Raw genomic sequence first — 17230 nt, forward strand, 5'->3', positions numbered from 1 at the left:
GATATTGACTGCACAGCCTCGACTGGATTAGAATCCAGTTTCTAGAAATGGAAGACCAGTGACCAACACGCTGTCACCGTTGTGTGTGTGTGTGTGTGTGCGTGTCTGTGTCTGTGTGTTAGCACTGCCTCCATTGAGGTGAATGCATACAGCACTGATTCCCCCTCAAGTACACTCCGATGATCAGGACTAATTCGGCACCGCTGCTTAATATTTTTTGGTGGGTTGTAAAATACAGTATTGAGACAGAAAGCATGGGAATCTCTCTTACACCATGCCGAAACAAAGTCAGGAAAATCTGTAAACCAGCAAATAGCTGTGACTATTGCCAGAGATTTTTGCCGATCAAAGTGCAATAGTACAGTTGGTCAGAGAGGCAGAGTGTAACAGAAATACTCGCCGCATCCTGTCATGCTAATGCCTGATGTACGACATTATAGACTTGGAGGAGAAAAGGAAACAGTAAGAGAGAACCTTCCGGAACACACAGGTGATAGCTAGAACCAATCTGGCGCGATGTCCCAGGAATCTCAGCAGTACTCTTCACCCTGTGCATCCAGAATGTCATTGAGATCTGCAAAGACGGAGCCACTGGACATCTTGCGGCCATTACTGGAGAGGTCGAGGAACTCCTCTGTGGAGCTGGGCACTGAGCTAATGTATCTGTCCCACACTCGTTCCGCTGGCACTTCGTGCTCAATCAGTTTGGGTTTTGTTTTTAAGCTTCGTTCCAAATTCTTCCTTTTATGCTTGAACTCGAGGATGGTCTTTGTGTATGTGTTAATTGTGGTCACTGATGCAGCCATACAGCACGTAAATGATCCCCAAGCGAGACTGAGGGAAAATACATATCTTAAAAGTTAATGAATAAAAATAACAGTTCAACACGCAGATTGAAATTAAAAAAAACTATTAGAGCCTGCACATTTTTTAGAAGAAGAAGATTATCAGATTCAACTCTCTCAATTTCTTCACTATTCAGTCATTATTAATTATTAATGCACCCATTACACTATCTGTATCACGTGCTCTTAATACTGGATTGAGGAATGATTTTTCAACATAATAATGACTGTGTTGGACTTGCAGTTTGTTATCTATTGTGAATGTGTTAAATGATGCCGTAAAAATCCAAAAATGGGCGGCACGGTGGCACAGTGGTTGGCACTGCTGCCTCACAGCGTCAGGGACCAGGGTTTAATTCTGGCCTTGGGTGACTGTGTGGAGTTCGCACGTTCTCCCCGTGTCTGCGTGTGTTTGCTGCAGGTGCTCTGGTTTCCTCCCACAGTCCAAAGATATGGATTGGCCATACTAAATTGTCCATTGGTGTTCAAAGATGCGTAGGTTAGGAGGATTAGCGAGGTAAATACGGGGGGTTACGGGAATAGGGCCTGGGTGGGATTGTTGTTGGTGCTGACTCAATGGGCCGAAAGGCCTCCTTCTGCACTGTAGGGATATTAAGATTAACTTCCATGATTAATAGCCCACATGCTGGAAGGGCTTGAAGGCTTGGTTGGGAGTATGTGGGAATGGGAGTGTTGCTGCACCTCTTGGTCCGTGATAATGGAACTTGTTGGCTATTGCTGGAGACTGACAGACAAAGAGGTTTCATGTCCTGAATCCTCTGGGGATTGAGGGTAGGTGTGGGTGGATGAGGGGGTCTTTCTTCTTCAGGCTGCCCCTGTGACCTTTGCAAGAGCTGCTGCAGGTTTCTTTCACTCCGACAGTGGGGAATGTGAAGCAGGAGGCTGGGGTTGTTCCCCCACGGCCTTATTGTCATTTGTATGTTGGCTCTGCATCGAATACAAACTCTTATCTGCTGTTTGTGGAACCTTTGGAAATATTGGCATCGTGCTAGAGAAGACCCAACACATTTTGTTCACCCTAATTCTCTTTCCATTACACCCAAGAAGAAATTACTCCCCAGGAACCAGGAAGAAGAAAATCCACCCTCATCCATCTGAGGGTTGCAGTGATTAGATTGCAGTGCATGTAAAGACCTGAATTCAACATAATGTTGTGAGCTGTGGAATCCAAATGATAGATGGCTCTACAGCCAGCCATCTAGGGAATGCATTCGATTAAAACAGAGCCAGTTTCTGTCAGACAGATGATTGATTCACCACAGTTTGCAAGGTCTCACCCAAGCAGTCACTCACTGTAATCAGGAGACTCAATGTAAGAGATCAGGGTAACTGAGGGTCAAACAAAAACAAGGGTCATGGGCTAACGAATGATCAGCTGGCAAGAAATTATTACAACAGGAATTACAGAAAACAGGAACGAGGGAAGTGGGGCTGAATCTAAGAGCAGGGGAGAGAAACTGAATTCTTGGAACATTCAATATCATTCACTCTCAGACATTTGATACCCAGTGGCAAATTTAATTTGAAGTTTCAATGCTGAGGTGGCTGGACTGGACCTGTGATGATCCTCAGAGTCAGAGGACCCCCTCAGCCACACTTTCCCCTGAGGAGTCATTCCCTTCTCCAATCATCTCCTCCCCACTCCCTGTGTCCAAGAGAGGGATTCACTATGACGGGGACTCACTGTGAGGGGGATTCACTATGAGGGGGACTCACTATGAGGGGGACTCACTATGAGGGGGACTCACTATGAGGGGGACTCACTATGAGGGGGACTCACTATGAGGGGGACTCACTATGAGGGGGACTCACTATGAGGGGCACTCACTATGAGGGGCACTCACTATGAGGGGGAGTCACTATGACGGGGACTCACTATGACGGGGACTCACTATGAGCGGGACTCACTATGACGGGGACTCACTATGAGGGGGACTCACTATGACGGGGACTCACTATGAGGGGGACTCACTATGAGGGGGACTCACTATGACGGGGACTCACTATGAGGGGCACTCACTATGAGGGGCACTCACTATGACGGGGACTCACTATGACGGGGACTCACTATGACGGGGACTCACTATGACGGGGAATCACTGTGAACGGGACTCACTATGACGGGGACTCACTATGAGGGGCACTCACTATGAGGGGGAGTCACTATGACGGGGACTCACTATGAGGGGGAGTCACTATGACGGGGACTCACTATGAGGGGAATTCACTATGAGGGGGACTCACTATGAGGGGGACTCACTATGTGGGGGAATCACTATGAGGGGGGCTCACTATGAGGGGGACTCACTATGAGGGGGGCTCACTGTTTACATCACCGCCATGAGCAGTGCCATTGCTTCAACGCATTGGCACATCTAATGCTTCATGTTCTTGTGGAAATGATCAACCTTTATTGATTGATATCTACTCTGTAGAACCGTTAGAATCAGAAAGGCTGGAATAGTGTAAACATTGGCAATCTCCTCAAATTAGTCAGTGTAAAATAGTTCAAAATCAAATCCTAACTCCATTAATTCTCAAATGGTCATGGTTGGGGTAGAGAGATGAAGGTTTTTGACTAGTATCTACCAAGGGCATGGGATACAGGAATCCTTCATGCTGAGACATCAGTAAATGGGACCTTTAAACCATGGTTTTGATTCTAATGTGGTTTTGCTGTGTCACCAAGTTTGGAATTTCCTACCATGTCCCAGATCCAAACTTGGTTATTTGTCGATTTTAAAAATATGCCTTTGAGAGCTGTTTTCTACATTGAAATCTTGCTGCTGGTCCCATTGCCGTGAGTCTGTAATGTCTATTCTCATGCAGGACTCAATGTCCCAAGAATAATTTTAAGGTTATCAGTAGTTGCATCACCTCATTCTCACCGGACACCAAGCAGCTTCTGACCTCACTACATCTGCTACTTATCTCTCTCAGTCTTTGAACTGTGGATTCCCAGAACTGTCAAAATGTCTCATGTCTATAGAGTTGGCATGAGTTAAATCTTGTTCGGGGATCTCTGTCCATTTTAAAAGGTAAGAAGTCTCACAACACCAGGTTAAAGTCCAACAGGTTTATTTGGTAGCAAATACCATAAGCATATGGTATTTGGTAGCAAATACCATAAGCATATGGTATTTGCTACCAAATAAACCTGTTGGACTTTAACCTGGTGTTGTGTGACTTCTTACCGTGTTCACCCCAGTCCAACGCCAGCATCTCCACATCATTTTAAAAGGAGCAGCTGGTTCCAAAAGGAAACTCTTGCAAAGATTAGCGAAGCAAGCATTGAGTAATATAGCTGTAGCGCTGCCAATCATTAGGGAGAAGCAGTTAGCGCTGGCCAAAGTATTGGCCCTGAGTCCACAGCCAGCTTGCCATCGCTAGCACAGCTGGAGCTGAACTCATGTGTTAACACCGGCTCACCGTGGGGACTGAGGAGTAAGGGAGTGAGCCATCAGCAGATGTGAATAAAGTTGTCTGGGATGAAGTCTCCACTATTTTCTACTGAGGAGTTTACTGCAACAAGAACATTCTTACAGCTGAATTTAATACTATTGGAACAACGTGATAATGTTCTGAAACTGCCTTATCATCAAAATATGCACCGTCCTTGAGAAAGGCTGGGAATCAGTAATTGTATTTTAAATAAGTTTTCTGCATCTGAAAGGGGGAAAAAAATGTAATTATCCGTGAATGGGATAATGTTGGAATTTAAATGCATAATAAGCAGCATGCAAGTGCTGCACACAGCCCAGAGAGTGGCAAGAATGCAAAACTCACTACCTCAAATAGTTAAATAGTGTAGATGCATTTAGAGGAAAGTTGGATAAATATGACCAAGAAAGGAAGGTTGACAAGTTGGGTGAAAAAAGGATGTGGGGAGGCTTGTTTGGAGCATAAGAACACCAAAGCAAACTAATTGGGCCAAATGGTTTGTTTTTGTACTCAATTTTCTATGCAATAAAACAGCAGACATTCAGCGGTCCTTTAACTGAAAGAGAACGGATGTGAATTGTTAACTTTCACACAGCTTTGGGTAATGTCACTTACCAATATGACCATCCATAATCCCAGGTCTGTGGTCGCCAATCTTCCGGGCCGAGGTTGACAGTCATTTGGAACACGGTCGTATACATCATATGGGCCACCATTCCCAGGAGACCTGCAACACCAAGTCACAAGGGCATTAGACAGCAAGCAAAGCTCAAAAGCAATAAATAATCATTTACTCTTCCATTTATTCCAGAATTAATATTCCCATGCCGCATTTTCTGTTTATTGCAAGCGCATCGATCCAATTCTGAGCAGAATCAAGTGTCTCTCACAGTCAGGGGCTGTCTGGATTTGGACCATCTATAGCCTCACAGCGTTAGATGGCAGTGTGAATACAGTCTGTGCATGTGTTCTCCCACTGTTAACATTGACAGATGCCTGGATTCAGTCCATCTGCAATCTTGCTAAATTAACTGCCTGAATCCAATTCACGTGTGATCTCCCAGTGTTCATACTGACAGCTGGCAGCATTCAATTCACCGTGGTGTCCCTGGGCTGGTGCTTGGGATTGAAACATCATGTGACTGACCGGTTCAGAGCTGGCAGATGGCTGGATTGGGTCAATCAGTAATCACCTCCGATTAATACTGAGACCTAGCGGAATCCAATTCATATCGGAACTCTTGACACTGGCAGGTGCTGGGACTCAACTCATGAGCCTGTGAGTTGATACAGAGTTGGGACATGTGCGTTTGACCTGTTCATTCTGGCAGATGATTGGATTAAGTTTCCTGCAACTTCGTGGGATTAATGTGGGAGAGGTGCCCGGATCCATGTGATTACCCTATGTTAATTCCGACAGATGCTGTGAATTAGCTCATGCATAAACTTCAGACAAGCAGCGACACCGCCTGAATTCAGTTCTGATGCAGTCTCCCAAGGGCTGATATTGGGAGATGCCCCCAGGGACAGAAAGCAGGAGGCGACTGACAGGTTCTGAAGCGATAAAGAATGCAATAGAAAAAGGGTGGCTAAGATAGAAGGCAGGGGAACAAGCATATGAGATAAGAGAGGAAAACATATTGGAGCTGTTTGATTGTGCCCTGTGATTCGTACGATCGGCTGCTGTGAGCCAGGTTAAGCTACAATTAAACTTCTTGCACATAAGATTTACACCTGGCAGCTCGATACTTTTCTATTTTACAGAAGAATATCAAGGGCTTCTTTAAGGTAATTGAGCATCCGGGGTTAATAGCTAATGGATGTGTCTATTCATCCACTCTATGTAAGTAAGATTCCTTTATATGAGATGTAATCTTCAATGTCCATTGCTTTTGGTGAGAAATCCTGCAATTCCTCTCGCTTTCTTCTGGAGAATGTTATAGAACATAGAACATAGAACATTACAGCGCAGAACAGGCCCTTCGGCCCACGATGTTGCACCGACCAGTTAAAAAAAAAAACTGTGACCCTCCAACCTAAACCAATTTCTTTTCGTCCATGAACCTATCTACGGATCTCTTAAACGCCCCCAAACTAGGCGCATTTACTACTGATGCTGGCAGGGCATTCCAATCCCTCACCACCCTCTGGGTAAAGAACCTACCCCTGACATCGGTTCTTGGGCAATAAATCCTGCCCGTCTACCATCCATGATCCAAATTGGCTCCTGTTCCCCCAAGGCCTCAGATTGATCATTATTATCCTTGTGTTGAAATCCCTCCATCATCTTGCTCCTACCCATTTCTGTAATCTTCTTCAATGCGAGAAGATCCCTCTCCACTCCCGCTATCTTCTTTCTCCCTCATACCTCTGAGGCGTTCCTTAGATGATATTGCTATGTTAAAGGTGTCAGTGGTTGTTTAGGGGGGAGCTTCCTCACCTCTTGAGTTGGATGTTCTGGGTTCTAAGCCCCACTTCAAATGATTTCATTGATCTAGACTGACATTCCTATTCATCAATGAGGGAATATTGCACTACTGAAGATGCCATTTAGATAAGATTGTGGTCATCCTCTCAGGTGGATGTGAAAGATCCTATGCACCCATTGAAAGAGAGCAAGGGAAGCTTTCCAGTCAATTGTATTCTTCAACTAGTACCACTGCTCCCCCCAAGACCACAAGAAACTACAGAAGGTCATGAATGTAGCCGAATCCATCACGCAAACCAGCCTCCCATCCAGTGACTCTGTCCACACCTCCCACTGCCTCGGAAAAGCAGCCAACATAATTAAGGACTCCATGCACCCCAGACATACTCTCTTTCACCTTCTTCCATCGGGAAAAAGATATAAAAGTCTGATGACATATACCAACCGACTCAATTTCTTCCCTGCTGCCATCAGACTTTTGAATAGACTTACCTTGCATTAAGTTGATCTTTCTCCACACCCTAGCTATGACTGTAACACTACATTCTACACACTCCTGTCCTTCTCTATGAACGGTATGCTTTGTCTGTATAGCACGCAAGAATCAATACCTTTCACTGTATACTAATACATGTGACAATAATAAATCAAATCAAATTGGAATAGATATCTGGTCATTTGTCTTATTGCTGTTTAATGGATCATGATGCAGACAAATTGTTTGTCAACATTATAACAATACTTCAAAAAAAAATTATTTACCTTGAAAGCACTTTGGGACATCACAAGTGTTTATCATAGAATAGATGCAGTGCACAAGGAGGCCATTCTGCCCATTGAGCCTGCACCAGCTCTCTGACAGAGCATCTTACCCAGGCCCTATCCCAGTAACCCCATATATTTACCATGGCTAATTCATCTAACTTACACATCTTAGGACACTAAGGGGCAATTTAGCATGGCCAATCCACCTAACTTGCAAAGCTTTGGAGTTAATGCCAACTGTTAATATAGAATGGAGGAATTATCCTGCAGCTTGTCTTTACTTTCAGCAAGTTTATTTAACTTAGCAGTGTTGATCCACCAGAAGGAACTCTTCAGTGGTAGGCAATAAAATAAAACAAAACTTACTTATAAATCAAAGAAAAAGGTTTAATAAAGAAACTTCATTACTCCAACACTTGAGGCCTCAAACCCACAAACCCCAGCAGCTTTCCACACCATGAAGCAGTCAATTATCCTTTACTGCACAATTCTTGACTGTTTATGATTCATCTAGTGAGTACTGCAACTTTATGCATCTATGAGAATGCCAGCAGTCTATGTGAGGTATTGGTGTAGTGGAACTTCAAGAAAAGTGAGACAACAACCTTTGATTTCAGCACATGTAGATGCCAAAAATTGCTGTCCAATTTGCTAATTAATGATGGATAGTCTCACGATTAGCCCTGCCAAAACTTGTAGACTTGGGCGGGATTCTTCAGCCACATGCATCCCAAGACTGGAAATTCCTGCCCGAGCTCAACAGACCTTTAAATGATCTGCCGAATTTTCTGTCTCGCCCACTATGATTCCCGCAAGATGGGAGATTTTCGGCCGTTGTGTGTGAGTTCTACTGGGCTAATACTGTGCACTATCTGTAATTCATTGTGTTATTGCTAATAGGCTAACAACTCTGAGCCAAAAGATTGTTGTTCATAGTCCCACTCCATTTGAGCACAAAAACTGGGTTGACACATTGGTACAGCACTGTGGGAGTGCTGCACCGCTTGAGGTGTGTTTTTCTGATGAGATATTAATCCAAGGTCTTCTCTGCACTCTCAGGTGGATGTATAAGGTCGCTGTTTCAAAGAGGAGAGTTCTACCTGGTGTCCGAGCCACTACTCGTGCTTCAGCCAATATCACTGGAAATTAGATTTTCATGGTGTTAGAGGACTTCAAAATACTCTAGATTATTAGATCAGAGTGGATTAGCTTATATATATCCTACAGATGTAATGTCTGCATAGAAACACATATAACCACAGTAGAGAATTTAAATATGTATTTTTGAAAGTGTTAAAGTTTATTTATTAGTCACAAGTAAGGCAATGAAGGTACTGTGAAATTTCCCTATTCACCACAGTCCGGCGTCTGTTCAGGGCAATGCACCTAACCAGCACATCTTTCAGAATGGGGAGAAAACTGGAGCACCCAGAGGAAACCCACTCAGACACGGGGAGAATGTGCAAACTCCACACACACAGTGACCCAAGCGGGGAATCAAACCCAGGTCCCTGGCGCTGTGAAGCAGCAGTGCTAATCACTGTGCTACCGTCCCACCGTTATTGAACAGGCATGGATCTTGGTTAAAGGCACGGGGTTCTAAGGCATTATGAGAAATAGGCCAGTGAAGTGAACCACATTCCTTATCACAATAAACCCACAGAAGCATGAGTACCAGACAGCTCAGTGAATGGGGCATTCATTGAGCAAGGACAGGCTAGTGATTCCAGACAGCTAATGAACAGGCCGAGTATGGGACCAGATAAAGAGTTTAGACCAGGTGGCTATGGGAAGGTCAGGCAGTAACCACCAGAACATATTGTTACCATGATGTCAGATAGTATCTGTGATTGGCCCAGGTATATGACATTTACTAATGATGACTGACTTGCAGTAATTCATTAGCCATTGGGGTGAGCCAGTGGGTGTGTAAAATAACTTTTGGAAATTGTATTGCCAAGGTGATGTAACTTCAGAGGAGAGCTGGAGCGTCCAGCCCTTCTCTCCCAGCGTGCGTCTTTCACTGGGATACTATGGTGCATGTCTTTGTATTCGCTAAAGTTAAGCTCAATACTTAGCCTTTGAAAAAACCTCCACACATGGCCTGCAGCCCATTGCTATTTGTCATTCCTTGTTATGTGTAAAATTGGCTGCCATTTCCACTATGTTACTGCACTTGCCTACTCTTCACAAGTACTGGATTGACAGTGAGCTGCTTTCGGACGCCCTGTGGCTGTCAAAGGTGCTTTATAAAAACAGACTGTGCTCAGAACAGAACAGATTCTTTTGTCCTGAGCACAGTCTTTTCCACTGTATACAATCTCCAATGGTTCAATGCCAAGAGCCATCTAATGCAATATGTGTGATTGAATCTAGTGCTTGAACAATCGTTCAGGGTTAATACTCAGCCTGGGATCAATCCAAGTGCAGTCTCCTGGGATTAATGCGGGGAGCGAACTGAATTCAGCTCATGCATGACCTCCCAGGGTGACCGGTGAGAGGTGCCTGGATTTATGTTGGTGTGCAGTCACCTGGGGTTAGTAATGAGACTGCCTGAATTCCATCCATGTGTGACCTGGTGCTAAATTACCAGCCCCATTAATGCACCAGATTGTCCTTTTCCAGAGAAATCAGACAACGGTTTGCATTGGGTGTTTGATGCGAGGCCGTCCAACAGCCCAGATGGTCAGAGGGTCAGGCCTTATCCCTTTGAACGGTGTCCAGTCTAAGTATCTCTGTACCTGGTAACAGCACAGTGCAAACTAATAGCAAGTCACTCAAGTGTAGCTGGAGCTTTGATCAGATGGACACTCCTCAGTGGCATAGTAATGCATTTGAAGCACATCGCTGTACTTTCTCTGAGAAAACGCCATTGAAGCAGCTGAACGTAAGTCAAACTTTATTTCCCCAGTCTAAAAATGAAGTGAATTCTCCATATTAAGCATTGAAGGTTCTATAGCTATTCAGGGCTTCCTCTTTCCACATTCAATTCATGCACTGGGCTAGGATTACATCAAACTCCCCAATGTTGTTCTGACAAGAATCATCAGAAAATTGCTTTGGGTTGTTTGTGCCAAGGTTGATGCTAATCTTGTCACATAGGAATCCCGTCGCGTAGAAACACAGAAACATAGGAACATAGGAACACAGGAACATAGGAACACAGGAACATAGGAACACAGGAACATAGGAACACGGGAACATAGGAACATAGGAACACGGGAACATAGGAACACAGGAACAGAGGAGCGTCGGAATTAGGAGCAGAAGTAAACAAATTCAGCTCTTTGATCCTGCTCCGCCATTCAATCAGATCACGGCTGATTTCCCCTGGTCTCAAATCCATCTCCCCACCTGTTCCCCATATCCCTCTTTTTTTCTAGAAATATGTCTGTCTCCATCTTGAAACCATTCAACGATCCAGATTCCACCGCGCTATGGGGCAACGAATTCCACAAATTCACCACCCTCTGCGAGAAGTAGTTCCTCCTCATCTCAGTTTTAAATCTACCGCCTCTCAACCCCTACCTGTGACCTCTTGTTCTAGATTGCCCCATAAGAGGAAACGTTTGGTCAACATTTACTTTATCAATCCCTTTTAAAATTTTATATACCTCGATCAGATCCCCCCTCATCCTTCTAAACTCCAGTGAATATAAACCCAAACTGTTTAATCTCCCATATGTCAACGTCAACCCCTTCATCGCTGGAATCTGATGAGCCTCTTCTGAACTGCCTCCAATGCTAATGTCACCTGGGAATTAGATGGGCTTTTCTTCCAGCTATCTTTAGCTGGTTTCACCCATAAGGGAATTTTTACCTCAGTAAGCCAGTTAACGGGATCACCAGGTCTGAGGATACCATTGTCTCAATCTACCTCCTGTTTTGATGCAAGGTCAATGATCTGAAACACTGGGGCGGGGGAGGGGGGCATTTTAACAGGGGTGAGAGAGTGAGGTTGGCTGAAGGTTTAAATTGGACAAAATTTCCAATTGCGTTGGGAAGCTGGCTCCGACTTCTGGGCTTTACTGAGGTGGGAATTTGGGAGTGGGCAGTCAGGCTACTCCCAGGAGGCAGAATGGCCTACTTTTCAGGAAATGAAGGAAGCCTGGATGCTGTAGTAAGGCAAGTACAGCTTCAGGGAGAAGGCAAATGTCTCCGCAGGAATGTTTCTGCCCCCACTTCCCACCACCCTGACCCCCGGTCCTCCCCCCTCACCTCACCTGTTCCACATTCCACCTGCCCCCCCCCTCCCTGCCCCACCATCCGAGCCCCCACCAATACAAATCATTCTTCCGGATCAGACCCTACACTGGAGTTGGGAATCAGAACCATTCTCCCACGCACCCCCCATCCACCCTCAACCCACTCTGCTCAAAGGTCCTGTGACCTACTATGGACTAATCCCCAGCCAAAGTCTCTCAAACTCTTTCCCTCAAAAGGCAGTGGGAGCAGAATCTTTGAGCAATTTTAAGGCAAAAATAGATCGATTCCTGAGGGAGTAAAAAGTTTTCGGGGCTACGCAGGATTGTGGGGTTGAGGTTATAATTGGATCAGCCATGATTTTACTGAATGGCAGAACAGGCTCGAGGGGCAGAGAGGCCTCCTCCTGCTCCTAATTCCATATGTTCATATGTAAATAGAAGCCTGACTTCCAGATGGGGAGCCTTTCAAGGCTAAAGGTCGTACCTACTGTGGTAGCGTGGCTCCTTTAATGGGCAATCCTTCACTGGCCACATGACAGACCTGAACCAATGGAGTGCAAGCACGTGAATGCGGGCCGATTGGGAGTGAGGGCGAGCATTCCCGGGGCTGAGAGGCTGCAGTTGGAGTCAGAGTGTTGTTAGGAGTCGGCCTGTAGAGTTGTGCCGTTAAATCCTTCATTGTGTATAGTTCTTCTCACTCAAAAAATCCTTTATTTTATTAGTTACCACATCGAATCGTCTCTAGTTACTACACCGGTGGCGAGAAAAAACCTGATCAGTCGTTGAAAGAGCGTACTGCAGAGTTAGAGAGGGAAGAGAGTGATCGCTCAAAGTCAAAGTTTGAAGTTCAAAGTTCAGAGGAGAAAAGTTCAGATCCTATTTTTAAGAGGCCGCTGTTTGGAAAGATAGAGCCATTAGACCGTGCGATTGAGAGTTGGGGGCAGCTCACTGAGAGGCTGCATTTTGTTTTTGCACGGCAAACAAAATAACACCCGAGGAGAAAGAGGAGGTGATACCGCTCGCAGCCTGTAGCTCACAGGCTTACAACCTGGTGAGGAGGTGACGTCCGGACACAAAAACCTTTGGCCAGTTAGCCAAACAGGCTTTACAATTGTCGACACATTGATCCAAGCAAGCTATTCATAGTCAGTTGTGATTTAACAGTACAACTCTACAGGCCGACTCCTAACAACACTCTGACTCCAACTGCAGCCTCTCAGCCCTGGGAATGCTCGCACTCGCTCCCAATAGGCCTGCATTCACGTGCTTGCGCTCCATTGGTTCTGGTCTATCATATGGCCAGTGAAGGGTTGTCCATTAAAGGAGCTACGCTACCACAGTAAGTACGACCTTTGGCCCTGAAAGGCTCCCTATTTGTCAGGCTTCTATTTACATATAAACACATGGAATTAGGAGCAGGAGGAGGCCACTCTGCCCCTCTAGCCTGTTCTGCCATTCAGTAAAATCATGGCTGATCCAATTGTAACCTAGGAGTTGGAGCAGTTCAGTCCCATAGAATGGGGTGGAGAGGTCATCTGCACTTGCTTTGAGGACTTTGTCAGACGCTGAGAAGAAGTACTCACAAATCGACAAAGAAAGCCAAGCAGTCACCTACACAGTGAAGATGTTTCACCAGTATATCTACGTACATCACTTCACTATTGTATCAAACTACAAGTCATTGTTGGGGCTTTTCCAGGAGGATATGCCAATGCCACCTATTGCCTTGGCCAGGAAGCAGAGATGGGCTTTGCTGCTGGCAGGATACAGCTAGACCTTCCAGGCTGGGAACACAGATTTCAAATGCAGTTGCACTATGTCACCTGTCGCTGCCACAGACCGTCACCGCCTGTATGGTATTGAGGCAGTAGTGGCTCTGTATATTTTGGACACCCTGTCTGTTTCAGCAGCTCACATAAGGTCGTGGACGGATAGGGACCCATTGCTGTCAAAGGCCAAGAAAATAGTACTGACATGGTGACACTTAGACAAGATGTGGAGATGCCGGTGTTGGACTGGGGTAAACACAGTAAGAAGTTTAACAACACCAGGTTAAAGTCCAACAGGTTTATTTGGTAGCAAATGCAGTCGATATGCGCGATCTTCTTGGAGATCCTCTTCACTTGGAGCCGGCAGTTTGCGGTGTCGATGGTAGTCATGATGTGGAGATGCCGGCGTTGGACTGGGGTAAACAAAGTAAGAAATTTAACACCAGGTTAAAGTCCAACAGGTTTATTTGGTAGCCTTGTGTGGCTTTTGCTACCAAATAAACCTGTTGGACTTTAACCTGGTGTTGTTAAACTTCTTACGGCACTTAGACAAGTCAGAGCAAATGAAGCCGTATTTGCAATACAGAGACAGGACAACCTGTGAAGATGGGGGGCTATTGTAAGGCCTGTGTCATTGTACCTTCCCCAGGGTGATGCCCACTGCTCCAAGATTTAAATTATGTCCATCCTGGTCAGAGCAGAATGACAATGTTGGCCAGGAGCCTTGCATTGACAGAGTCATTGAACAAATGGTTGGACAGTGCGTGTGTTGTCAGACTCAGCAAGCATTACCCCCACCAGTGAACGCTGACCCCTGGGCCAACCGTGGGGGTGGCAGCTTCATGTAGATTTTGCTGGGCCTTTTTTGGGGCACATGTTGCTGATCTTAGTAGCTGCCCATTCCAAGTGGCGGGATGTTCAGTTAATGAGATCCACCACTGCAGCCGTGGTAGATAGTAGGGGGCAGCACGGTGGCACAGTGGTTAGCACTGCTGCCTCACAGTGTCAGGGACCCGGGTTCGATTCCTGACTTGGGTCACTGTCTGTCTGGAGTTTGCATGTTCTCCCCAAGTCGGTGTGGGTTTCCTTCGGGTGCTCCGGTTTCCTCCCACAGTCCAAAGATGTGCAGGTTAGGTTGATTGGCCATGATAAATTGCCCCTTAGTGTCAGGGGGATTGGCTAGGGTAAATGCATGGGGTTATGGGATAGGGCCTGGGTGGGATTGTGGTCAGTGCAGACTTAGTGGGCCGAATGTCCTTCTTCTGCACTGTAGGGATTCTATGATTCTAGTATCAATCTACTATTGATAAACTGAGGCAGATCTTCATGATCCATGGTCTTCCTGAAATGTTGGTAAGAGATAAGAGATCAGATAAGAGATGGCAGGAGAAATAGCAAATGCACTAGTGGTAATTTACCAGAATTCGCTGGACTCTGGGGTGGTTCCCGCAGACTGGAAAACAGCAAATGTGATGCCACTGTTTAAAAAAGGAGGTAGACAAAAGGCAGGTAACCATAGGCCGGTTAGCTTAACTTCTGTAGTAAGGAAAATGCTGGAATCTATCATCAAGGAAGAAATAGCGAGACATCTGGATATAAATTGTCCCATTGGTAAGTCGCAGCATAGGTTCATGAAAGGCAGGTCATGTTTGACTAATTTGGTGGAATTCTTTGAGAACATTACATGTGCAGTGGACAATGGGGAACCTGTGGATGTGGTGTATCTGGATTTCCAGAAGGCATTTGACAAGGTGCCGCACCAAAGACTGCTACATAAGATAAAGGTGCACGGTGTTATGGGTAATGTATTAGCATGAATAGAGGATTGGTTAACTAATAGAAAGCAAAGATCAGTGACTAGTGGTGTGCCTCACGGATCAGTGTTGGGACCGGAATTGTTTACGATTTACATCGATGATTTGGAGTTGGGGACCAAGTGTAGTGTGTCAAAATTCGCAGATGACACTAAGATGGGTGGAAAAGCAAAGTGTGCAGAGGACGCTGAAAGTCTGCAAAGGGATATAGATACATTTTTGAACAGTAAAGGAATTAAGGGTTATGGTGAGCAGGCGGGTAAGTGGAGCTGAGTCCACAAAAAGATCAGCCATGATCTTATTGAATGGTGGAGCAGGCTTGAGGGGCCAGATGACCTACTCCTGCTCCTAGTTCTTATGTTCTTTATGTTCTTATAATGGAACTGCATTCACGTGGGCTCTTTAAGGGGGTGATCCCTCGCAGGCCATATGACCAGGCTGGAACGAATGGAACATAAGTGCGCGAAGCTGGATCAATCGGGATGAGGGTATGCATCCCCAGTGCTGACAGTCTGCAGTTGGAGTCAGAGTGTTGTTCGGAGTAGACCTGTATAGTTGTGCTGTTAAACCTTTTGTTGTATATAGTTCTCAATCAATAAATCCTTTAGTTTGTTCCTTGCCATATCGAGTTGCCTCGAGTTACCACACCTACCTCATGCGTGGGAACTCAGACTTCCCCACATCCCACCAGGTCTCCACACTGCTCCCAGAGTACCTCTTCTTCACAGGAACTGCCATGGTCTGCTGAGCATTTCCAGCATTTTTCTGGTTTTGTAAATGGCAGCTCCTTTTTTTTCCTGAACGGTGGACCTTCAGATTGTCAGCAACTCCAGGGTGATCGCCCCTGACTGAACTCACTGTGGTACTGAAATCCCCTTTGATAAATAAAAACCACAGTAAAGTTACTCTTCACCGGCATTGATGTAGAGTCGTTTCATCACAGTGGCACTGACCCGACAGAACTCAAAAAAGGATTGCTTTAATTAGAAGGACAATGTTTGACAGCTGTCCTCTCTTTCATCTCTGCTCTCCCTTATTCTATGTGATTTTACATTTCTCTGTGTTCTATTTCAATGCACCGGAACTCGCCTCTCGAGCTTTTCTCCTGCCTTGTTTCTTCTTTCCGGATCCCAATTTTCATTTTCCTACCTTTTTAGCCGTCAGCTTTCAAACCTGTGCTGGCCACTAATTGGGAGCCCAAAGGTTACGGCCAACCAGGGGTCAATCTCTGACGCGTTCTATACCCCGGGCATGCCAACGGTCGCCAAACACATCATTTTGGAGGCATCCAGTTATGGGTTGGCTTACCCAAGTAAAATTCATTCTTGTGCTGGATGTATTCGCATCGGCATTTGAGAAAAATGAGACTGGAATCAGCAATTAACTGTGCGCGCAGACTGCAAAACTACACGCTTTGCTGAAAATCACCCATATTATCAAGCACTTAGCAGAGTGGTTTCCATGGAAATGAATCTGAGCCACTATTTTGATGCATAACACGTCGAGTTAACCTTTCATACAGGTGAACACTCTGACTGTTAAGTGTTTAATCCTGATGCTTTCAATCGCATTCTCCAATGCAGCTTCTTAGAAATCATATTCTGAGAAATGTCTATTTTGTTGGCGAGAGAGAGAGAGATGGTCACTTTCTGATATCAACAAATCGGATAGTGCTGTAAGTGCTTCCATTAAACCCATGTGTTATTCTGTTACAATTAGTGAATACTTATCTATGTGTCTGTACACGTGTACAAATCTGAGCGCATGTGTACATGTACCTGTGTCTGCATGTGTACAGGTATGGATTTGTATATCTGTAACTTTGTTTGTTGATGCATAGAACGCTGCATTTGCATATTTGTAGATAACACTTAATACGAACAGACAAAGTGGGAGCTGAACTAGACCAGTCGGCCCCTCAAACCTGCTCTACTATTTGATA

General features: G+C 45.3%; 1 protein-coding gene across 1 annotated transcript in view; it reads right to left on the reverse strand.

Annotated features, from left to right (window-relative positions):
• Window positions 1–530: 530 nt before the first annotated feature.
• Window positions 531–17230, reverse strand: part of gsg1l2b (gsg1-like 2b) — a 169016-nt gene continuing 152316 nt past the window's right edge. Inside the window, exons 4-5 of the mRNA XM_078225975.1 lie at window positions 4923–5034; window positions 531–834 (exon numbers count right to left, since the gene is read on the reverse strand). Of these exons, the coding sequence (XP_078082101.1) occupies window positions 531–834; window positions 4923–5034 (416 nt within the window). The remainder of the gene's footprint in view (window positions 835–4922; window positions 5035–17230) is intronic.

The sequence above is a fragment of the Mustelus asterias genome, chromosome 12 (genome assembly GCF_964213995.1).
Source record: "Mustelus asterias chromosome 12, sMusAst1.hap1.1, whole genome shotgun sequence".
In the NCBI taxonomy this organism is placed as follows: Eukaryota; Metazoa; Chordata; class Chondrichthyes; order Carcharhiniformes; family Triakidae; genus Mustelus; species Mustelus asterias.